At 37.2% G+C, this 25,012-nt stretch overlaps 3 protein-coding genes and 1 pseudogene across 6 annotated transcripts; 1 reads left to right on the top strand and 3 right to left on the bottom strand.

Moving 5' to 3' along the window:
- Positions 1-8,159: 8,159 nt before the first annotated feature.
- On the bottom strand, positions 8,160-8,654 carry LOC132182238 (mitogen-activated protein kinase kinase kinase 17 pseudogene; annotated as a pseudogene).
- Positions 8,655-10,041: 1,387 nt separating this feature from the next.
- On the bottom strand, positions 10,042-14,094 carry LOC132180911 (Ankyrin repeat family protein). Of its 2 annotated transcripts, XM_059593902.2 has the most exons (3): positions 13,745-14,093; positions 12,789-13,516; positions 10,042-11,685 (listed from the first exon to the last, which is right to left on the bottom strand). In XM_059593902.2, the coding sequence occupies exons 2-3, from the start codon at positions 13,494-13,496 to the stop codon at positions 10,351-10,353; spliced, it is 2,043 nt and encodes a 680-aa protein (XP_059449885.2). In that variant the 5' UTR covers positions 13,497-13,516; positions 13,745-14,093; the 3' UTR covers positions 10,042-10,350. The 2 variants fall into 2 exon arrangements, with proteins under 2 accessions (XP_059449885.2, XP_059449886.2); XM_059593903.2 differs by having other exon boundaries at positions 12,789-14,094.
- Positions 14,095-17,769: 3,675 nt separating this feature from the next.
- Positions 17,770-20,034, bottom strand: LOC132181302 (Mitochondrial ribosomal protein L37). 3 transcript variants are annotated; one of them, XM_059594462.2, is made up of 2 exons: positions 19,958-20,034; positions 17,770-18,530 (listed from the first exon to the last, which is right to left on the bottom strand). In XM_059594462.2, the coding sequence occupies exon 2, from the start codon at positions 18,518-18,520 to the stop codon at positions 18,125-18,127; it is 396 nt and encodes a 131-aa protein (XP_059450445.2). In that variant the 5' UTR covers positions 18,521-18,530; positions 19,958-20,034; the 3' UTR covers positions 17,770-18,124. The 3 variants fall into 3 exon arrangements, with proteins under 3 accessions (XP_059450445.2, XP_059450446.2, XP_059450447.2); XM_059594463.2 differs by having other exon boundaries at positions 17,770-18,671; positions 19,958-19,996; XM_059594464.2 differs by having other exon boundaries at positions 17,770-18,649; positions 19,958-19,993.
- Positions 20,035-21,682: 1,648 nt separating this feature from the next.
- Positions 21,683-24,070, top strand: LOC132181097 (prohibitin-3, mitochondrial). Its single transcript, XM_059594162.2, has 2 exons — positions 21,683-22,617; positions 23,786-24,070. The coding sequence occupies exon 1, from the start codon at positions 21,774-21,776 to the stop codon at positions 22,611-22,613; it is 840 nt and encodes a 279-aa protein (XP_059450145.1). The 5' UTR covers positions 21,683-21,773; the 3' UTR covers positions 22,614-22,617; positions 23,786-24,070.
- The last annotated feature ends 942 nt before the right edge of the window (positions 24,071-25,012 follow it).

Genomic DNA, 25,012 nt, shown 5'->3' with positions numbered 1-25,012 from the left:
AACCCACCCACAGCTTTCCCTTTCACTAGTGGAGTCAGCAGAAGAAATCGTGGCGCAATAGGATTAGAATTTAGAACTAATTGGAAGATTCAGAAAACTTGAGCGAAGACTTTGACTGAAGGAGTTGTAGTCAACACAATACGCCGTTGTGGATTGTGCTACACTCCCCCCCTCGCCTTTTTGATTTTTGTAGTCGACCATATACAGCCACGGGCCCATGTTTTGCACATATTATTGACCTTTGCACATGCCGCAATACAACGACATGCCTCCTAGCTCCTAGTGCCCGGCTCCAAATTTGGCCCACTTCCTTATTCATTATTAACATTTTTGAGAGATTTTCTCGAAAATGTTATTCACGGAAATAGGAACATCTCCGGTTTATTTTGAACCGAGAATATTTAGTTAATGGCTAAAATCTCTCTAGAGATCCTAAAGTCATAAATAGGACATCTATCACATTAATATAAATAATAATAAAATATTATTTATACTTTAAAAATAATTAAAAATTAAAATAATAATAAATTAAAAAATATTTTAAAAAAACTAAGGGGTGGTCCAGCCATCCCATAGGGGGTGGCCAAAGCCACCTCACGACCCTTGGGGGTGGTCCGGCCACCCCTAACTAGCTATTGGGGTTGCTCTCAAGCCACTCCTAGCTAAAATGGGGTGGTCCGGCCACCCCCTATAGCTAAGATGGGTGGCCAGTCACTCCTTCTTTTTTTTATTATTTCATTTATTATTATTTTTTTACCTTAAATAATATTTTATTATTATTTTTTGTTAGTAAGACAGGTGTTCATTTGTGACTCTAAAATTTTTGAAAATAAATTTCAGCCGTGAACTGGATACCCTCCGGTCCATTATGGACTGGAGAGGATCCTATTCTCTTATTCACACATACCTCAAGAGAAAGGAAGCACTGCAATTGAGTTAAAGAAATTTTTGTCGACCCAATTTAAAATAAAACTTTGTCTATAAATTTATGTCTATATTGTATAGGCTTGTTAGGGAGCTATGTTAATATTTGTTTATACGAGGATCAAATCTTTTTCTGACCGAGAGACCTCGGAATTAAGTCTAATTTGAAAACAAATAAATAAATAAAGCAAATCTACCAACAAAAATCGGCCAACAAGCCATGTAATAGGTTTCTCCCGCATATTTTACTTTAGTGTCTTCTTAAACAATATTAATCTATATATATCTTGGTTAAGGTTGAAAAATGTGTGGGCCATAGCAACCTAAATGCCTAGCCAGCCCATCGACCAATTGACTCAATTTAGCCACAAGGCGCCACATCAAAATTCGTGTCACATGGCCAATGTTTATGGCAAACTGATTATAAAAAACAGTGGCCAGCTGGTGACTTTTGTTTCTTCCTCTCGGACTCTTTCTATCTCTAATATTATCTTTCATGTTAGCTATGTTTGGGGAGAGCGTGGCCCGGCACTGTAGCTGGAACGGCATTGTTTCACGTTCCAGCTACAGTGCCAACTGACACGTGGCGCCAGAAATTAATTTTTTATCTTAAATTTTTTTTTTTAAAATCAAAATAATAAAATAAAATAAAATAAAAAAGGGGTGGGGAACGCTGGGGTGGTTCCAGCCACCGCCGGACCACCCCATTTTTGGCCAAGGGGGTGGCTGGAGCCACCCCCTGGCCGATCTGGGGGTGGTCGAACCACCCCAGTGGCCAAGGGGTGGTCCGGCCACCCCTTGGCCCAAAAAAAAAAAGAAAAAAAAAAAGGGAACCAGTGCCTTTGGGGGTGGCCGGACCACCCCCAAGGGGCTGGGGGTGGTTTCGACCACCCCATTCCAGCCGTATGCAAGATCAAAATATTATTTTGATTTAATATTTTAGTGCATATTTTTCCTTATTTTTTTTTGTTTGTTTGTAGATATCTCGAACCGCTGCCTACGGTCAACTGTTCCAACACTATCATGTATCCAAATTCATGAATCTAACTTACCAATAAATCAAATTAAATTGGTTCAATTTCTCAAATACTCTAAAATTGAACAAACTCAAACAAAATTACACCATTTTTTGTGATCTAATTAGATAATATTGTCAAGCTTTGATCTTGCAAGCCAAGCTAGCCGGCTTATTAGCATGGAATGCTAAAGTCCGTACCCACCCTCAAGAAAAATCTTGCAAACCTTGATTGACTAAAAAAAAAAAGAACATCTTGATTGTAGTACCCTCTCTTTAGTCTCAATCCATTAAAAAAACACGGAGGTAAATAACCGCAACCGTTCGTGGTATTTATTCAACACCATCCGAGAAAATCATACGAGTTTTCTATTCAACAGACTCTACAGTTCACACGGTTAGTTAGTACAATTATTGTAGTTGGAGATCTACTTGGGAGTTATCCACAAACAAGGAAATATAGGCCTTTGCTTATAACTACGAAATTGTCAATATATTTGAATTGGCTCCCTGGAATTTTGTGCTTGGATCCAGGGGCGGAACTAGGATTTGAGGTATGGGGGGACGGAATTTTTTTTTGGCTTGGGGAAATGGACGGACTCGTATAAATACAAAAGCATATAGATACACATAATCTCTTTATATGTATGTTTGTATAAAATAAAAGTATAAAAGTGTTACATCTAATCTCATGGCATCACAAATACATAATAATATAAAAAACTAGCAAAATAGTGTAGAATAAAAAATATATATATTTTTTTAAAAAAAAATTAGCAAAATAAATTAAACACGATTTATAGGGTCTAAGAAAAAAAGTACCTTTGAGCGTTAACTATTTTTCGTAACAATCCCCACAAGCCCCAAATAACAAGAAGAGAAATGCTAAAAGTTAAGTCAAACAATGGTGCAATCATAAATGATTAAACCATTTAATTTGTGATGTCAAAACAAATATTATAAACCTAAATGATGTCAAAATAACTATTCAAAAAACTGATTGTTGGTTAGAAGCTACTCAAAGATCCCAAATCATTTAACTTTTTTCATTCACATATTCAATCAAAGTCCTAAATCCAATTGAGTTTTTAATTAGAAGCGAACTAGAATATAGAGGGAAACTAAATGAATTGGGTATTTTAGGTTTTTTATATTGAAGGAGGGTGCAAGGTTTTTAAAAAATAAAATAAAAAATAAATAAATAAAGGGAAACCAAATATTATTTTTTTGGGGGGAGCAAAACTATAAAAAATAATTAAAATGGACACATATATTATTTTGGGGGAGCAAAACTAAGAGAAAAAATTAAAAGGAGATACAAATATTATTTTGGGGGGACAAAATATCATTTTGGAGGGACAAATTTATAAAATGGGTAGATTTTTAAGGCAATTAAGAAAATTTTGAAAGATTTTGGGGGGACATTCGTCCCCCCAACACTAGCTGTAGGTCCGCCCCTGCTTGGATCTACCCTGACGATGTTAACATACAAGAATTTAATATATGCTATTCACGTCATATGCCCACAATTATTACTATTATTATTATTATTATTATTTCTGAGTACGGTTCGGTTTGAAAATTATAAATATTCCCTCAAAGATAGTTTAAATATTTGTAATGTTCCTCGGAAATTTTTAAAAATTGCAATGTCTCCTATCAATTTACCAAGCTCTTTGACTTAACCTCCTCCTGTAGGATTTTTTATTAAATCTGACTGAATAATGGGTTATGTGCAATACACATTACCATCAAAAATCCTATTGGAACTTTGTGCTTGGTCCATTTGTGTAAAAAAAAAAAAAAAAGTCTAGTGGCTCCTCTTTTATGATTTAATATAAAATCTTAAGGTATAGGGTAAATGAATGGAGCTAGTAGATTGGTAAAGAAGATTGCAACATTTTTTAAGTTTAAAGGATATTATAAATTAGGTGATAATTTGGGGAAGAAAGTGTAATTTTTCTTTTCTTTCCAACTTTCAAATGTTTCAAATCTAGTGACATCATATGCTGAAAATAAACTCTTATTCAGACTCGGGGCATGCTATCTAAAGAAGAATAAAGGAGTCAATATTTCCTTTTTTTTATTTTTATTTTTATTTTTTAATCTGGCACCTCAATTGGTCAACAGTGGGAAATCTATGATGCTTTCATTTTATAGGTCGAGGAAATATCTCCATCATTTTCAGATAATGTAGACATTAACGGCACGCAATTACTGTTATTTAAAAGAAGAATTTGCATGGAAGCTTCATGCATGGGTCAGAACTGTAAAAAAGTCTACACTTTCCTATGGATTTGTTGGCGTTATCCAGACACTAGACCCGACCACTTGACCACAACCAATATTTTTGTACCTTTTTTTTTTTTTTTTTTTTTTTTATAAAAAAAAAGTAATATTTTTGTACTCATGTACACCTTTGTTGCCTTGTTATATCATGGAGGAATTAGGTAAGCACTTCTTTGTACTTCTGGCCATTTTCATTTTAAGACTACAGTTTTTAATTTAATAAGGTTGTGTGTTTGAGATTGCGATTTCATAAAAATAATTTGCGTTTTTAAAAGATATCGCATAACGTAAGGCGTTTGATATTGCGATTTAAAAATCATTTAATTTAAAATAGGAAAAAATATATGCGAATTTAATAAGCAAGCTAGGGGGTGCTTATTTAAAAAAATGCGAATTTAAACTAAAATCATGATTTTTTTTTTTTGACATGTACTAAAATCATGAATTAAGAAGTAGCGATTTCAAAAACATTATTTTTAAAATCGCACTTATTGAAACCACAATCCTAAACGGACCCTAAATTTGGGATTTGATATTTGGTCCAGTTTAAATTTGAGATCCCTACTTAAATAATTTTGAAAATATAATTATGCTCGTCAAATAAAATATTTAATTTAAACAAAAAAAAAAAAAAAAATCACATCTATGGGGGTGACCACAAGCTACCCCAAGTTGTGGGTAATTGGGAGATGACCTAGCCATAATTCTCGGTCATGTCACCCATAGTTAATGTTGTGGTTGGCATGGGCAAGTATTTTTTCATTTTTTGATTCTTTGTTTTTAATTTTGTTTATCATAGCGAATAATTGTATTTTCACTTCATTTATGTTGTTTATTTGGAGAAAAGCTGACAAAGGTTTTGAATTTAGAATAAACTCAATGTCTATGTCTCAAATATATCAAATTGAAAATTGAGATCTTAAAGTTAAAATGAAGAAGAATACAAAGTCGCAACCTAATTTCCTTATAATAACATGGTAGTTTTTTTTTTTTTTTTTTTTTTTGAGAGAGAGAGTTGAGTTGAAAGGAAGGATAGAGATTTTCAGCAATTTTGTTATTTGAATTTGCTAGCAATTCTGGTAGCAAACAAAAAAAGAGTTTTTATATGATATATTTGCTTGAACAAGTTTTAGGCAATCCATCCACTTGTTGGGGTCAGTACGCCTAAAAAATGATCTCACATACATATCTTAGTAATATGAGCAGCAAATTGCTAGATACCCATAACCGGATCCGGAAAGGATAGTCGATCCCACCAATGATTGGCATCTCACTTGGCGGTTGCCAAGCTGCATTTCTGCCAAAGATGGCAAGGTTGGCTGCATTGAACATCCCAGTTGTGCCTTTCAAAAAAAAAAAAAAAATTCCCAGTTGTGAAAACAATGTTGATGGTCACAGATGGACCTAATTCTTGCTGACCAGCTGACCCATAAAGCCCTTGAGCCCAAGCCAGGAGCCTGGAAGTGGGTTTAGGGCCTTCTGTTAGGAGTTCATCAAAAAATAAAAAACTGCTCCTTAGAAGCCTAGAAGGTGTGCCATGGACATGCACCAGCCTTGGGGCTGTTCAACGATGCTGTGGACCAATTGCATATGGCCCATGCCTAGTGAGAAAAGCGGAACTAGAGCTAGCTTTTCCCTTCCGGGCCTTCCCCCTTTTCACTGAGGAAAATTAAAGAACAAATGTGGGTGTGGCATTTGAATCAATTTCATGGCGCCCTCTCTCCCAATTTTTTTCTGCAATTTCCCTGCCCTCTCGTCCTCTGTGGGCAGGGGAATTGCAAACAAGACACACAATGTGGTAGGCTTGCATTTAGATTGGTCCCCATCATGAAATTAACTTTAATGTAATTTCATGTGCTAATTAATTAAGGTTAATTTAGAGAGAACCAAAGGCAACTGCAGAGGTATGCCATGCCCTCTGTAAATTTTAATTTTCTTCTTTCAATTCTTACATTGTTTAATTTGTTTCAGATCCTTAAAACTATTTTCTAACTGTACGTCTAACCAATATTGAAGGAGTGTAATAGCTTGATCACCAAAGGCTAATGCAAATGCAACCTATGATTATTCAATTTTTAACAAGGTGGGTTTTTAAGGTGGTTAATTTATTGAGTTTCCTTTTAATTGGCTTGTTCTGTTTTTTTTTCTTCCATTTGTTCAACGCAAGCCATATATAGAAACAGACAAGGTCATATGAAACCAAAGACCATGCAAATTAAGATCTCCATGCATGCATGCAAGTTATTAATTTCATATGATATATATATATATTCTTAATTGGATGAACAAGTTATTAATTTCACTGAAGCAGAGAAATACAAATGAATAGAATTTCTACAAGAAAACAGTAATCTGAATAAAGAAAACTTCAACTTCATTTATAATAAGATACTACAAGGAATGATTTGATCATTAATTCTAAAAGATAAAAAAAATTACAAGGTGGCATTATAGTAAAGAACACACTAATCAATCAATCGAGATCTGTGCTAGCACTACAAATATTGATCATAGCGCGCAGTCACGCAAGGATTCTTCTGGAAGAAAACCCATGAGGAAGAGGAGGCAGCTTCTTTGATGGTACAAAAAAACCAAGGCCAACTCTTGTAGATGGCGGCGGACCTTGATCAGTCTCAAGGACAAAAGGATGACGCAGTAGCATCTCAGCTGTCCACCTGTTACTTGAGTTCCTTGTAAAACACCTTCGCAAGAAATCATTCCCAATCTTGGACATAGTTTCATGTATTTTGGGTGCCTCCGTAATAAGTTGAGCCGTCAAACCACCCATGCCGCCTGTCCAGTCCCACACCCGCTTTTCGGTAATCATCTCTGTTAGTTCTTGTGTTGACTTAATTCAGTTTTAAAATGCAGAGATTACTGTTTACGGGCTCAAACACTGATATAGAATGCTCATAATCCAATCTCCACCGTTCATAATGTAGATTCATGTGTTATGAACGTTCCTGCAAAATTTCAGCTCAATCGGACCACAAACGTCCATCGATCGAAGCTGTTGATCAAGACTGGACAACATTTCCAGAATGCTGTTTCACCCATGTCTGGACATGCCTTCCCCGGGTCCGGACCGCATTTCCAGAAACTCAAATTTTGCTCCTCAAAGCCTTGTCTGGACAGCCCATTAACTTGTCCGAACACCCCTTACCTTTTAGGCCCAAAAATGTGATTTTAAGTAGGTTAGGTCTAGGGTTTTGTCGGGGTATATATATATCATTATAGAAGAGAGAGTGACGAATTTTCACCCCCAGAGAGTTCGTCGGAGGCTGTGCTAAAAAAAAAAAAAATCATATGTGGTGAGCGTTAAATTGAATCTCTTAGAGTTTTAATTATTCATTTGATAAATCTACGGTTGAGAAGTCTATTGGAATTGTCTGATAAAGGAGAATCACGTTGAAAAAGATTGTGATCAAGGAGACGAGTTATAGGCTTGTCGATCTTACAGAGCCAAGGTCTTGCAAATGAAAGATTGTGAGCAAGGAGACGAGTTGTAGGCTTGTCGATCTTACAGAGCTAAGGTTTTGCAAAGGGTTGTAAGTGTTCTTAGTGTCTGTAATCTCTGGATAATCTTTTGATAGTGATTTCTTGGGTTTGGCTGCTCCGGAAAGGTTTTACTTTTAGATCGGTTTCTAAAAGGTTTTCTCTTCGTAACCAAAATATATATGTCTGCCTCTTTATTGCTTTATATATTTTGGGTGATTGAATTGTTTATTGCTTCATAATATTAATTCCGCATAAATTGTAATAAACAAATTTTTGGAGTCGGCATAGCGTTTTTCAATCTCAACCATTACGCAACCGAGAGACCATATATCCAAACTACCTTTGATTTCATCATTTCACCGACTAGAAAACATTCTGGGGGCATGTAAAGCGGTGTACCTCGGAACTCGTACCTTTTTGTCACGAGCTCGTTTTAATCTACGAGAATCTTGGACAGCCCAAAGTCGGTGATCTTGACGCTGCTTCCACGGCCGTTTGGAGAAGGGAAAACAAGAATGTTGTCTGGCTTGAGATCGCAATGAACGTAACCCTTTTCGTGGATGCAACGAAGGCCTTTGAGTATCATTCGAGTAAATTTTTGGACGTCACGTTCATCCAACTTTCCGCCACTCCTTTGGATTAAATCGTGAAGAGTGCCTCCCGGTGCATACTCCATAAATAAATTGTAGAACCATAAGCCGCCTTCAAGGGTGACATCAAACCCCAACCCACGAACAACTTGAGGGCAATCGACGAATTCTTGGAGAATCTGTGCCTCCTTCTTCAGCGAAGAAGAGCGCTCAAAAGCCACAGACTTCACTGCCATTAACCAAGAAGAACCATACCAGTTTCTGGACTGTGCTAGGTGGACCGTACCATACGATCCTCTCCCAAGAAATTTAATCTTCAACCATTGGATCGCATCCATTGATCAAGAAATTGGGGAGCAAAGAAGAAATTTGATGTGAGCAGAGTTGCGTTTATAGCTACCTTAAGTCGGTTTAACATAAACCATCGACTAGATTAGCATACGGCTCTGTTTTTTTTTTTTTTTTTTTTTTTTGTGAAAATCAATTTTGGATAAATCCACTTAATCCTATTTTTTTGAAAATATTTTTAATATTATTCTGATTGGATATTATGTTGAGAAGTTGGGTTATGTTTATCTTTCTTTTTTTTTTTTCTTTTTTTTTTTTTTAATTGAATAAGGAAAGGGTTATGTTTATCTAGTTGTAGAATTCAAATTTATCTTATTTACAATTAGCTCCATGTGATATTTAAAAAAAAAAAAAAAATTTACTGCCTTCAGTCCATTGATTTAACTGATTTTGTTAGTGTGATAATGACTTAATTAAATACGACAAGTGTCACAATTTTATTGGCTCTGGCGTGTAATTTGACTATTGGGAGTAAATTAATTTTTAACATACCTCCTTAAGTTCACTTGTAAAGTTGTGATATCATAGGGAGCTAATTGCAAATCAAGTAAACCAAAATGATAGATTTTACATTATTTCCTTGTATTTAATTGCCCATTGCATTATTTTTTCTTTCAGGGATCTCAATCCAAGTAATACTACAAGTCCTCCTTAAGTCTCTCTTGTGTCCCCAAAATTGACGTGACGTTTATATTCATCATTGAATTTTAATTTAATGATAATTTTAAAAGTCACATCGTTTTAAAAAAATACAAAAAAAAACTAGTAGCATTAGTCTCTCAATCCCATTTAGCTTGGTCACTCGTCATGAAACCTCATTGTACTTACATGGTTGCATGTGCAACGGGTTAGAATAACCAAAGACAAAAGAGGAGGCCATAATTGGTATGCCCTATATATATATAACTTTTCAGCCTACCCAAATTTTCTTTTTTCTTGTTTTCAATTCTCAACATTGTTCTAAAGAATTACAAAGAAATTTTAGCTATACCATCGCCAGCTTGATAATCCATACCATCCTGCAAGAAAAAGCTCTGCATCAAGCCCAAGCTAGGTTTTAAGCTGAAGGAGTTTAGGCCTAAAGCTCCTTTTTTTTTTTAATAGAAGTGGTTAAACCCTTTTGGGTTGTGGGAAATCAATCAATCCGAATCCTTAAAAGAATGGTTCTTGTGGGCAATTTAGAGGACAAACTATGAATGATTTTATGTCCTAAGTTTACAAACTTGTTTTCCTAGATTTTGTTTTAAGCTGAAGCACAGGGAACTTTTTTCTATCTACTGCATCAGTAAGCCATTGCATCCTTTGAAAGCACAACACATTGCTCTTTTCTCCCCCCTGCTTCCCTTTTCCATTTCTTTTTTGCTGGACTAAAAGATATGAAGTATAGCAGCATAAAACATACATGCTTATATAGAGCATTACATATCTCATCCCACTAATCGGCTCTCAATACAGCATGAAACATAATTAAGCAGCCAGGATTGAAGAACAAGTACATAACTTACACATATTAAACAAGCAAACATGCTGTAAAGTTTCTAAAGTTCAGTAACCAGCTAGAGGACTGATCTGATTCTTATTCTAAGTTAGTGCCTTTTTCTGTTGGCATGGTTTCATGACAATCAATTATTTTCTGCCGTTTGAGGCCTGCATCATCACCATACCCAAGTCTTCTCTTCAAGTGAATCAAGCCACTGAAACAACAGGACACTTGTAACTCTGGCCCTGCTGCTGCGTGCTTGCTGGGGCTTTCACAGATACGCCTGCTGTACCACAGCAGAAATACTGGCTCCTCAAACTCTTGCTAGTGGAGCTTTGTTTAATCGAATTTGGTGTTCCATCAGTAAATAGTTGATTTGAGCAAGATGGTCCTGCCACATCATCTTCAACAAGAACACCTTTTTGTTTATCCAATGAATTAGGTGAAGAAAGTGATGATTTTGAAAATGAACTTGAACGAGATCGGCGTGGCACGGAAATATGCGGCATGGCCTGTACAACACCATGCACTAGCCCTGAAGCAAATCTTTTCTTGGCAGATGGACTCGATTGATTACTCCTCACAGATAGTGTCCGTTTGTTGTTAGGAAGTGATGAAGGCTTCAAAAATCTGAGTCTAAGTGGGGTTGGAGCATCATCTGAACTGTTGCATTTCTTGTATGATTCCCCTGAACCCTCCTCATTGATAGATTTTTTGAACACCTTAGGTTTCTTTGCTTTCGTACGGGGCCATAGAAGGACAGATTTCAGTCGTTGTCCTGTAGTATTCCCAGAATCTGGTTTCTTGTTAGTTAGTGAGCTGTTGTTGTTCTCATTGGTTGAATCGTGTGGACTTAACTCTATCGGCGATGAACTCATTCCTGCACTACCCTGTTCAGCAATTGCATCTGAGGCATTCTCAATGCCTGTATACAAGAATATTTCTGTGTCAGAGATTCTGAACGAAGTTCCAGGACTGCTACCATTACCTTGCATTTTTATGCGGGAAGCAATTGCTCTTCTTGCAGTATAATCCTGACTGCTAAATATTCCTCCTGCTGAAATCAACTGCCGAATTAGTATGTCTGATGACGCAGAATGTGGCCGTTGCCTAAGGTAATCAAGTGGCGTCAGGCCATCTACATCATGGACATTCACATTGATTGATGGAGCGGTCATCATAAGTTTCACAAGGTCAGGGTGAACGTTTCCGATGATGGCCATGTGAAGAGCAGTCCTTCCATCATTAGTTTTGGCATTGATGACATCTTTCATGGTGAAAAGGTTCCCACATACCAACTGCTTCATAAGCTCAATTTGTCGGTCTAGCCTCCGGAAAGCAGGCGTCTGGAAACCAGACACAGCCTTATGGAGAAAAGTTTCTCCTGAACTGTTTTTCAGAGAGATGGATGAAGGAGATGCAGAAATTAGAGCTTCAGCTGCAGATAATTGGCCCCTGTCAGCAGCCACATGCAATGCTGTATTGCCCTGATGGTCAGTGGCATTGATAATATCGAAGGATTCTATTAGATACTTAACTACCTGCATGAATAACAAGATAGCAAGATTATATTTTTTAAAGTGAAATGATGAGAGCGTTGCAATAGTTGAATTTGAGAGAGAGAGAGAGAGAGAGAGAGGAAAAACAAAGAAACCTTTTTCCTACAGGTGCACCATGCAAGGGGAAACCTCATGTGGGCCTTAACAACGACACTTGAGCAATATTTTTAGTTTAAATCTGAGGTTTGCAGATATCGATAAAAGTTTAGAATTATTTCATACCGCAAGCAAACTTAATATGCATCTGCCGCCATCTCCTTTGTGTGGTAAACTCAAATCTAAGAGTTGGAAAGCAGGATTTTGGAAAGAGCCTTTTTATGAGAAATATCTATGTTTGCAAGTTTACTCTTATCTGATTCATTTTCAACCTAGGACACAACTCTATGGAGGAGAAATGAACTTTAAGATGACATAGTGCATGCAGAACAGTTTATAGATGTTATTGATACAATATCTATTTTTGTTCAGGTTAACTGATTCGTGCAGCCTTTCTTATCGAATAGAAAGGGGCATACGCTGAGCCACTAAAAGGTGAAAACCAACATTTATAGCATTCAGATACAAGGGCTTAAACTTATTAGCAATTCATAGGTAAATGATTGGTGGCCTACTGGATTTACAATATTTGGATGAGCATAAGCCTGGGAAAGGAGAGAGGTGGTTTGGATTTCAATAAGCATACTTGTATTTTGCTGATAATTGAGAGTTTGAAGCTACTTCCTGGTGGGCTTCTAGGTCCTGGAAAGGGTTCAAAAGTTTCTGTGATTATTTCAAGCATTTCATATCCTGTTGCTCAAGCTTCACCTCCATGATCACATATCATTAAGTAGGTATGGTAAAGGAACAATCAGAAACCATAAGGTGACTGAATCACTCAAAGCAAGATAAATAAATGAAAGGATTTTGCATTAGAAATCATGATGCGTTTTTCCACCACCCACGTCACTGTTTTGGGGGAAAAATGGAAATAAACCTCTATACAGTAGTAAAGTACCAACAGATGTATAATTTAGTCAACAACAAAAACTGGTGCACAAGAGCAAAAAGGAAGTGGTTGCAGAAGCACAAGTAGTTAAGAGTCTCACCTCAACCTGCCCTTTGCCAGCTGCTGCATGTAGGATAGTTGAGCCCTGAATATCTCTGTAAGCCAAAATATCAGAGCAATCAGAAAGAAGGTCCTGTAAGACCTTCAAATTTCCTCCTCTAGCAGCAGCATGGAGAGCCCTGTTCATCATCTCCCACTTGTAAACAGAAGGGATCTCCACAATGTGCTCCTCCGATTCACCACCTTTCCCTGTCGAAAACCTGGGGGAGACTGCAAAACCAAAAAGAAGCTTGAAAACCTCAGAACTCTTACTCCTGGCTGCTGCATAAAGTATATCAGTAGCACCATATTCCCCTTCCCCAAAAACCAGCAGAGGGTTCCTTTCAAGAAGTTCTTGAACAAAACCCAAGTCTCCAGCTGAAGCAGCAGTGTACATAAGCCATCCACCATAGCCTGCGCGGATGAGAGAATTTTTCCCTCTCTTGGATTCACACTCTCCAAAAAGCTTTCTTGCAACCCGAGAACGACACTTGGCAACATCATCAAACTGTGCTTCATCATCCCAGACAGTCTCAAGTCTTCGAATTCGTCGTAAAGAGGTAAGCTTGATAAGGTGATTGCTGTCAATGCGAAGCAGCTCTCGGACCAAGTCATAGTGGCCATTAGCAGCTGCCCAATCAATTGGAGAAGCATACCACCACTGATCTCCGGTGCTCTCCCACCGAAGGGGAAAATATGTTGGAGGCATGGTGCGTGGAAGATGAGAAACTAGAAACCAGAGGAATGTGATAATAAAGATCAAAAACTTATATCTGAGATTAATCAAAACCCTTTTGAGAAACACCTCAAATCAATTAACCAAGCATAATGCAATTAGAGATTGCAAACAAAGAGTCAATAGAGCAGAGTTGAACTAGACAGAACGAAAAGAAAAAGTTACTCAGAAAGCAATATAAGAGCAGGACTGGAAACAAACACAATGAAAAGTAAGCTTACCGGGAAAATATAACAACCAGAAAACCAAGATGACTCAGATGAGTGAGAGCTAAACCCTAACAAAACTAAGAGAACCACATGGAGAAAAAAAGAACTTTACTTTGCTTACACAAGGAGACAACAGAAGAGGACCCTTTTAATGTAAGCAGTTGAACCACCAATTTGTACTGTGGCAAAGGAAATGAAGCAAAGTATGTGAAAAATAAAGAGTAGCTCGCAAGTGTTGATGACAATTTAGATTATCAGAATTAAAAATAGCAACTAGATGATATGAGAAAGGAAACAGCCATCATTGCTAACACAAAGCGACCACAGAAAAGGAAAAAAAAGATCCTTCAAGGATGTTGGATAATAACAACATAGTTACAATGTAAAAAAAAAAGAGATTCTTTTTTGGAAGATAGCAAGGCAGAAATGAATATTTGTTATAAAATGTTTTTGGGCTTTTCTTGGTGGAGGGCAAATAATTAAATATATATATATATATATATATATATATTATCGCATGGTGAGATTCCTCTTGAACAGTAAAAGTTCAGTTAGAGAAACACAGAAAATGATCATCGGTCATATCTGGTCTAAGAAAGAGAGATAATCAACCAAAAGGAAAATAATAATAAAAGGAAGCAACTAAGCATATCTCTGTGAGAGAGAGGGAGGGATTTTCACTTATAGGTTGGAATGATGATAGAGGTGGCAAAGCTGATCCAGTTGATGGAAGCTTTCTTTTTTTTTTTTTTTTCTTTTTTTTTTTTTATAATCTTTAATCTTTATAAAGATTAAAGATGTTGGAGTAATTATGGGAAAGCTTTGGTTATAGGTTTAGGGTTTTGACTGAGCTTTTAACATGATCACATGCTAAATGGCCATTGTAATATTTCTTGATTACATTTCGTCTTTGGATAATTAAACCCGGCCGCGTGGTTAAAGTGATGATGGTTTAACTGCCAAGTCCACATGCTTCTTCTGCCTGTGCTTTTCCCACTCAAGTACTCAACCAATAGAGTGCTTTCTCTTTCAAGAATTTAATTGATATTTTGAACGAATATTTCTATTGTTCTCGAATTTTCTTTATCCTCGTAATTCTAATCAGCGAAAAAGTATAGGATTTACTCCATAGTTGTAGAGTCCAAATTAAGATAAGGTTTAATTACATGCAATATAGACAGTTAATGAGAGAGGACTCAGTGAAATTTATTTGTCCGAACAACTTGAATTGTATGGCCCACACTTGTTTGAGCAGATAGGTCCATCGGGCCCTTTCTCATGAACTGCTCATATTGCATGCATCTAGACAACTCATTACATTCATGAACAAGTATTGGCATGCAATACGAGTAGTTCATGAGAGAATGCTCAATAGAGCCACTTGCCCGATCAATTTGAGCTACTGAACTTACACTTGTCCAAGTAAATGGGCCTATTTAACTTTTTTTCTGCAACACGGACAATTCATTGCACTCGAGGTAGAGTACATGGTTGTAACTGTGAATATGTGATGCTTTGTGGCTTGTGCAACCCTTCAATCTGTTGTCCAAAAACTTTTTCAATCTATTGAACAAATGGATGCTTCATCAACACAGCCTTACCAAACTTTTGATGTTAACGTGGCTGTGGTGCTGCGAGATCATGCCACAGAAAGTTAAAACTCTTTAAATATGGTAACAGATAGAGGGAGTGGTTGGTGGTGCAAACCACCTTCGAACTGTTGCTTAGTCATCATTAATTGAACACAATTAAGGTTACCCGCTTTTAATTCATCTTCCCCTATTTTCAGATGTTTATACGTAGAGATTTTCGTTTGGAGGTTGGTTCATTTCATTATAGATATTTATCAAGACAAACTAGGGCCACATAAAGAGAAAAGAATCACCCAACAACAATCGAATATGAATTAACTGTAATTTGGCAGACCGAATTACAGTCAATTTGGACAACTAATATAAAAGAGTTTCGACATAATGCACCTGTTCGGACAACTTGAGGTGCAGGACTCACCTGCTCGGACAGGTAAACCTCATCGAGGCCCTCTCTAGTTAGTTGCTTAGATTGGCTGCAATACTAATCCCAATCCACAATAACCGCTTAATCTTTCAATCCTTAGCAATATTCTTTCCCCAACAGCCAAAACATCATAAAAATAAAAATAAAATGAAGACACCCATTAAAGTAGATACAGCTTGCATGATGTAATGTTTTGTATGATGGCGCTTTAAATCTTAATAAAAGGAAGCCATGTGGGTCATATAAGTTTTTCCAAGGACAATCAAAACCAAGGATTTGCTTGCTACACCAAATCTTCCCGAACATTAATTAGACAGTCTTGCAATGAACTCCAACTCAAATAACACTTTCTCCATTTCACAAACAATAGTCCAGCCTGCTTGCTCTAATTAATCTTAAATGTTGCTTATATTTGATTGTTATTTACTCGCAGCAGTTAAGGTGGGAGTTAAGACCCAACTAGAAGAAATAGTTAGACTAGTTCACCCATCTACCCCTTGCAGGATCTATAGACGTTACTTATTACATCTGTCCATGTTTAAGTGTGTCATTTTCTCTTGTATACTTCAAGTATACTTGGCTAACGCCTTTTACTTCTAATGATATTTTGATTACTAAAAAAAAATAACTGCGGTCCAAATGTGCTTCAAAGCCTCTGCAAATCAAATATGACATAACGTGAGATACATACTCAGAGGAGCCAAGTTGGGGTGGGGTTGTTAATCACTTCGAGCTTTTATATTGGCGCTTGTACGTTGCCTGCAAAGTTGGTGAGCGGTGTTATGCTGCTGGTTTGGCTCTTTAAAAGCCCTAAAGCTATACAACTATAAAAACAAAGGAAGGCATGTGAGAGGCAGCTTTACTTTTTGACGTACTGCATCAAAAGTCATAATAAAGGTTGGGTTACCTGCTTTAACAACAATAATGCATGTGCCGGTTCCCTGCTTCTATCATTTTCTTGCTTCCTTTTTCTTTCTTCTCTTTTCTTCTGCCTCCACTGGTCTCTTTCCACTTTGATGAGAGTCATGAAGCCTCATCCTCACATGGAACAAAGACAGGCATGACAATCTCCATTGTAGCACATAGGTCACTCCCGACACCATTGTAGTGGGCTAGAGGGCCAGGTTGTAAGCCATGCTGCATTATAATAGTTCATCCCTACGGACCCTACGGATATACATTCTAATTGTTCGAGCACCAGGAGATCTGGTCCACCTATTTATATACTTTATGAGATGATAATGATCATTTTACATTATATCAATATGTTCTATGTTCACAGTCCAAGCAAAAAGAGAAGTTAGGCTCATCAAGGTCACTTTGTACGAAATCAGAAGCCCTTTCATGAGAGGGGGTGGACCACCAAGTCAATAATAAGAGGAAAAGGGAAAAAGAGATGGACATTTCAGTGAGTCTCTAACCATAAACTGTGCTCCCCACCATTGTTAAGTTGGGTAGGGAACAAGAGGATGTGGCTTCCACCTATGAAGTTTGATGGCTGTACCAAATCTCTGGTCCCAACTCAATAATGCAATGAAGAATATGGAATAGTCTGTATGAACCTGATATCTTACATGTTTAATCCAAAGAAACACTCACAAGATGCAATACGGATTGAAAAGTAGCATACCACATCCTTGCCTTCAAATTTCAATCAGACGGGAACCCAACATCTAATGAACCCAATAGAAAATGTGTCTTCGTTTTCAAAACAAACACTCACAAGATGCAATATGTACTGAACTGAAGTATAGCTAGACAGTTACGCAGAGGAAATTTTTGAAAGAGGTGAGTCTTGAAATCAGCTAGATTTTACACGGTGAAACCGAAACCTGTCATATTCAAGAATCACCTGTGTAAGATTGGTCTAGCACCACAACTGGTGACAATAGCATGTGTAATGGTGAAGAAATAAAATATCATGCCGAAGGTCTGAGTTTTAGATATGATTCAAGACATTCCCAACTATATAGCATATCTAGAAGATTGATACCAATGCTCGGTCAAACACTCAAAGCAGCAATCAAGAACAAATCCCTTCCATAAAGCAAGAAAATAATAGAAAATCAAGGCCAATAAAATAAGTACATGTAAAACCTGTTCTCCTAATGGCGTTGAGCAAAAGATACTACCATGGTAGGGTTCTGCCACAATGATAGCGATAACATATCAAATCTTTTTGTATCATTACACATGGTAAATCTAAATGGTAAACAAAAAAGTGTTGGAAGCTACAGAGAATGCTAAATCATTTCTTCTCTGTTCCAAGCCCATTTGATATCCCGACAAGCAAGTAAAATCACTCAAAGGAATCCCAGAAGATGAAAATGAATTACAATTGACAAAGAAATAATGCCTCTTAACACATTTTGTTTATCAGTTCTTGGCCTTAATGGAGTTGTTTTCCTTGATCCTTGCTCGGTTGTCCAGCTTAACAAAGCGTTTGAGATCTTCATAAGGGAGATTTTCAATGTTCTTCCTCCTTAATTCACTCAATGCTGTGCGTTTATCGATCAAATGCCACAGCCAATCAGGGTATTCAGAATCAGGCAGGATCTGGGGATCTGCTCCATCCTTGAGGATATTGGCACCAACCACTGTTGTAGACTTGACTTCTTTGCTAAGAAGTGATGCTTTTGGTGCATCACTTGTTGCGCTCCCTTTAGAGCCTTTCTTTGCTTTACCACTAGAATATGTTTGTCGACATACCACTGCAATTGCCTCCTTGCTAATGGTAATGCTTCTAATCGATCTGACATGGTTCATTGCCATAACTTTATCCCTGCAACATTAATGTTAACGAATATAGGGAGGTATCAGGTCCAAACAGGAAGAATCAGGTCCATACTCTTCTACAATCAAGTTTACATGAACTGACTAGTATCCAAGTTCCTCCCCCTCCTGCATGAATGTTCACAGATTCCTGAAAACAAATTATATCCTTCTAAAGATAAGTTTCACGGGGAAGCTGAACACTGACCTGGAATGCCTATATTCCAAAGTACCGACCAAAGGGACAGACAAACAACATTTGACCAATAACTTCTAAATTTTCTCCTACAGGGCTATATCTAAAAGTTAAAGGTCCAGTGCCCATTCAAGAAACATAAGCTTATGGACTACCAAATGAACATGGGATGGAGCTGTTTTGTACTTTTCATGCAGAACAGAGCAAATATATTTTCTCCAACATGTATTTGACAGGTCTTTGAGACCATTACTGATCAATTTTTTTTTAATCCCAATTTCCTATCTGATTCTAGAACATCATCTTCTCAAGGAAGAGAAAATCTGGCTACAATCATATACTCCACATATCCCCCATTAAAGTCCTAACATCAAGTCTTAGGTATTACAAACTGTGTGACTTCACTGCCAAAAACTACATGGGTGTCAAATCTAGTATGATAGTCATAGTGCTAAAGCATGCGAGTTCTAGCATCGACTTGCTGATTTTAATCTCTTAAGAAGTTTTTACACAACTTTGTTCTAAAGCGCAGATAGCAACATGAAAAACATAAAATGTCAGCAGCATAAATCAACACCCGCTGATGGGCATGAAATCAAGAACATGAAACGGCTTCTTATTGTTGTTCTCACATAGAAGACTCCCTTTCAATAAATAACAGCAATCAGACAAATGAAATTGTTCGTACTCGAGCTTCCTTTTACTAATCTTTAGCAACTCTTTCTAATCGATTACACACAATCTCGTTAAGCATTAAACCCTCATTTCAACATGCCCAAACGGCTAAAAATTAGCTTTACCCTTATATATTGCTATAGGACAATGACCCCAAACTAAAACTTCATGGTAGTTCCTTGTATTAAAATCATCGAACAGCTGGAGTGCAGTATAAGTTATTCAAAAAGAAGTAGATATTAGTAAACATCTTATAATAACCTAGAATGCATGTATATCTCCTACTCCTACCACATGAAATTTAACAACATAAGCTTCAAAAGCACCCGAGCTCATTATCTGCACAAAAAATTCAAAAACTTGACAATTTTTACAAATCAGACTAACACACAAACTCTCAAATCCGCATACAAACAAACAAGAGCCAAAAAAAAAAAAAAAAGTGTTTAAATTACTGGGAAATGGACATTCTTTCTACCCCATTAAAAAGAAAAAAGTAGCTAGAGAAAACAAAAACGCTGCGTTTGGTTGCCGAGAGAATCAGAGAAAATTTCTAGGTCGAATACCTGGTTCGAGATTTGCAGGCTCCTCTTTCGATCAGAACAGGGCTTCTGAAACAAAAAACACAGCGCGTTGCGTTTTGATCGAGGGAAAAAGAAACAAATACCTGAAACCAACAGTCGTTCGGCCCAAATGAATTGATGATACCATTTACGACAGGCCCAATCACTCGGCCCATACGTCCATTTACAGCCGAATCCAGGTTCAGTACACCCTTTATATATATATATATATATATATAAAATTTACTCACATCTAGATGGAGCGGAGGAGATCATGGGTTTAAGCCTCGCTAGCAAGGACAACGATGCTCTTTTATTTCAAATGAAAATGATAATATTCATTTCTTAGTTATGATTTAAAGTTTGTGCACCAATAGTAGTTAGGGGATACATTATAGAATATTCATCTCCATTATTTAAAAAAATTAATTTCAATAAGATGGAAATGTAAACTCCATCATTTACACCCTCTAATAAAGAGATGTCTCGTCATCATTTTACACAATAAACAATAAGTCTATTAGTAAACAATCGATTAGTAATAATGTTAAAACAAAAAGTACAAGAATTCATTGTGAGAGAGGTAGGAGGAGGGGGTGGCCGCGTGACCACTCCTTCCATTGTATACCCTTTCTTCCCTTTTTGTTTTTTTTTTGTTAAAGGAGAAAATCGAAACCACCCTTATAGTTGTATCGATTTACAATAAGGTCGTTAAGGTTTAAAAAATGATCTCGTAATAAGCATAAATGCCAAATAACTCCCTAAGTTGACTTGTCATTTGAAAATCTCACGAAATTTGTCAATATGTCACTTCATCCCTAGTTAAAAATAGAAGCATCCTCCTATAATAAAAAAAAAAAAAAAATAGAAGACACATGTTTAATTGTGATTGGGGATAACATGACACATTGACGATTTTTCATCAGAATTTCAAATGACAAGTTAATACGTGAAGTTATTTAACACTTATGCCTACCCCGAGATGTTTTAAGCCATTTTTATTTTATTTTATAATTTTAAGAGTTGATTGCAAATGAGTGTAATCACTTGGAAATGTTTTGTATTTTTCCTTTAGGCTTTTTTTTTTTTTTTGGTGTCCGAAATGCTGATGTAACACCTCTCTTTTTGGGAGGTAAATGATCAAGTTTATATATTCATATGTCCCATTTGAAAGTGCAATTTTAAAAATTACATTTTTAAAATCACATAGACGTTTGGTAAAATATGTTAAGAAATATATATATATATATATATATATATATATATATATATTATTAATTGAGTGTTTGGATAACTTTAGATTACGTTTTCATGGCCAAATAGGTAAATATTGCGCCAAATATTGTTTTAAGCGAAATCATGATTTTGGTTTAAATTTGTACTTTTTCAAATAAGTACCCCATAGTCACCTTATAGAAATCGCATATTTTTTCACGATTTTAAAATTTGCGTTTTTAAAATCACAATCTCAAACGCTCCAAAATTACAATTTGATTTAAAAACATAACCACAAATGGACCCTTATTGAAGTTAAACTCTAATTCCAATTATGGAAAAAATTGCAGTGATTTAGAAGCTCGAGAGAGATTATAACCGGAGAAAATGTGATTTATCCATTAATAAGGCAATTTATAAAAACGCCCACGTCCTTGCTCTGAACTCTGAAGTCCGAACATCTGGTTGGGCCAAATTCAGGCCCAACTCCAACTCTTCCAAGTAAACAAAGGTTCGATAAAAACCTCCCAAAACCCTCGAATCCCTCCCTAAAACCCTCCAGCGCTCTCTATCATTTTCACTCGCACAGACGCGACCGTACTCAATGGGTAGCAGCCAAGCCGCCGTTTCTTTCCTCACCAACATCGCACGCGCCGCGCTTGGCCTCGGCGCGACTGCCACCTTACTCAACTCTTCGCTCTACACTGTAGACGGAGGCCAACGCGCCGTCATCTTCGATCGGCTTCGGGGGATTCTTGATGATACCGTCGGCGAGGGCACACACTTCCTTGTCCCATGGCTCCAGAAGCCCTTCATCTTCGACATCCGAACCAAGCCCCACACCTTCTCGTCGGTTTCCGGCACCAAGGATCTCCAGATGGTGAACCTGACCCTGCGTGTGCTCTCACGCCCTGAGGTCACGCGCCTCCCCGAGATCGTCCAAACCCTAGGGCTCGAGTACGACGAGAAGGTCCTCCCGTCGATCGGTAACGAGGTGCTCAAGGCCGTGGTGGCTCAATTCAACGCCGACCAGCTCTTGACGGAGCGGCCTCAGGTCTCGGCGCTGGTCCGCAACGGCTTGACCGAGCGGGCCAGGAACTTCAACATCGTGCTGGACGACGTGGCGATAACGCACCTCTCGTACGGGGCGGAGTTCTCGCGGGCCGTGGAGCAGAAGCAGGTGGCGCAGCAGGAGGCGGAGCGGTCGAAGTTTGTGGTGGCCAAGGCGGAGCAGGAGAGGCGCGCGGCGATCATTCGGGCCGAGGGTGAGAGCGAGTCGGCTAAGATGATATCAGATGCAACCGCGCAGGCCGGGATGGGCCTGATCGAGCTGAGGAAGATCGAAGCCCTGAGAGAGAACGCTCACACGCTGGCTAAGTCACCCAATGTGGCGTATTTGCCCGGTGGCCAGCAGATGCTCATGGCTCTCAATGCCACGCGTTGAGTCGGTATAATGATACTAGCGTTTTTGGCTTTCAATAAAATTGCTAATTCTAATAGTATTGTATGATTTCCATTGTATTCTTGCAAGAGATTGTATTGGGGCATTTTTATTGCTAATGTTTTAGTACTTTTGTGTTACTTTCTTGGAATTAGGGTATTACATCGTAATCTATACAATTCTGTTGTGTTTGGTTTGGTTTAACTTTGTTACTATAATTGTTTGTTCCTGAAGGTTCGATTGTGGATCTAGGACTTTGTTGGTCGTTTCTGTAATCTTTTGTGTTTGTAGTAATGACCAAGTCTAATGGAAGGTGTGAATCAACTCTAGGTTTCTATTTGGTTAACATAGGATTTTGCCCTATTCCACTAGAATTAGGGTTAGTAGGAACTTTAGCTCTTTCTTGAAAGATATAAAGAAAGTTTTAAACTAATTTATGATGCGGATGGTTTTTGGAGGTTAGGCAGTTCTGTGTGTAAAGTTAACGTTGTGATTTGCAGGCAGATTCGTTTCATTCATCAGATATGCAGTTTATCTGCTTTTGTATCATTTATATAGGCATTTTTTGTTAAACTATGATTTCGAATAGAAATTAAGGAAAATCATTTTTTAAAAGAAGAATAGTTAGATGATTCTTGATATAAAGAAAAGAGGGACATTTTTAATGACTGATATCTGGAACCATGGAATGCTTTTGGTAATTGATAACTGAATGACATTTAAAAAAAAAAAAAAAAAAAACATTATTGGTTGATTGAATCGGTTGAATCTATTCACTTTGACTATGGAGGTTCTGTACTTTCTTGTTGTGTAGCTGAATCTAGCGAGCCTGACTTTGTTTTATAAAGTGTTTGCTCACTTTGTTTTGTTTCTTTTATATATAAGAGTCTTGTAGGAGTCTTTGGTACAAGAAAAGAAATATTAATCAGCTAGTGTGCTTCTCTCTGCATCAGATGATGAACATATCGATCCAATTAGCATGTGTGTTGATGTTTTTTCATTCCATTTAATTTTCATGGAAAATATTGTGAGTTAGATTTTTCTGTAAGTGGAAGTATGCCAAAGGCCTTGAAATGGGTAGTGGTGATGGTTCAATTATTAGCAAAAACATATAGATTGCATATGAAATGATACTCTTTTGATATTCAGTCTTTGTTTGTTTTGTTTGTTTGCAGGTCATCAGGACATAGCATAACAACATGAAAAGTTCGTGGATTCGCACATTTGTTGGTTTATTGCTGTGATGCTTTTTATTTATGTATCTAAGACCATATGATCTGAAGTTTCTTTAAGAATCAGAAATGAAAAATTTAGGATGTTTTGGGGATTAAGTTTAAAATGCATGGTTTTTTTCTCAATCCTGAAATCATTACTTTGTTTACCATATGTTATAACTTCAAAGATACAATTTTTGTACTTAAGTATGTTAATCTATGCTGAATGCATTTGTCTTTCCCAAAGTTGCTTCAAGAGTCATTGATGTTTTATTTTACTTTGTGGCCCATGATTGATGGCCTTAGGTTGCCTATTTGTGCATATGATTCAAAATGATATAATTTATTTCTTTCCGAGTGTGTGTGATGAATTAAGCCATGTATGCATGCATGTTATTCCTTGGCAATATGTGTGTGGTTGTAATGCAGCTCATAATGTGAAATATCTCCCTATCTGACTATGCACCTGGGAAATGGATGATAGCCTCTATTCAGTTAACATGGATGTGTGTTCACGGGTAATTTGCTGGTGTATGGTGTTGCCCTTTCATTTCTATCCTCTGTTGACGGAAAAGGATCCTCTTCTTTTCAAGCAAATCTTGGCTGAGAAATAGCTCTTACTTTGTCCCCTGTTGACAACCTTAGTTGTTCACTATCCCAATCTTGAGAGCTCAAGAGTAAAATTGTATCTTTGTCATAGTCTGGCTAATGCAGCCTTGGAAGTTTGAAGCACTAGATGTGGACTCTTTCTTCTCTATTATCTGTTTTCGTGCCATTTTCACGACATAGAAAGGAAGGATGTGATTTGCGCAGATCTTCTCCTCAGATGATAATTATCGTTTAGGCGTAAGGTAGTATGGCGTCAGACTAGAAGGGGATTAGCATCCAAAGCACTACATTGTCGACAATCAATTTCTTCGTTTTAGCGGATTAGGTCCATTGCAACTCTTTATGTGACCTAAAGTCATGCCTTTGCTCGCATCCTCTATTTTGGTGCATGCCTCCCCTAGTACACTGCTTTAGATATAATTATCGCTTACCATTTTTATTAAGATTAACAAAACATGCAACATCTATTTTTAGAGAATGCGTTTGAGTGCGCCAATTACAACAATTTAAAGAAATGGCAAAACATTTTTTGCATCCTCATTCCTACATATGCCCATCCAAAATCGATAAAATCATTCA

This window comes from Corylus avellana, chromosome 5 (genome assembly GCF_965113065.1).
Source record: "Corylus avellana chromosome 5, dhCorAvel1.hap1.2, whole genome shotgun sequence".
Classification (NCBI taxonomy): domain Eukaryota; kingdom Viridiplantae; phylum Streptophyta; class Magnoliopsida; order Fagales; family Betulaceae; genus Corylus; species Corylus avellana.
Note: the sequence above shows the minus strand (reverse complement) of the source record. Positions and strands in the feature narration are given on the sequence as shown.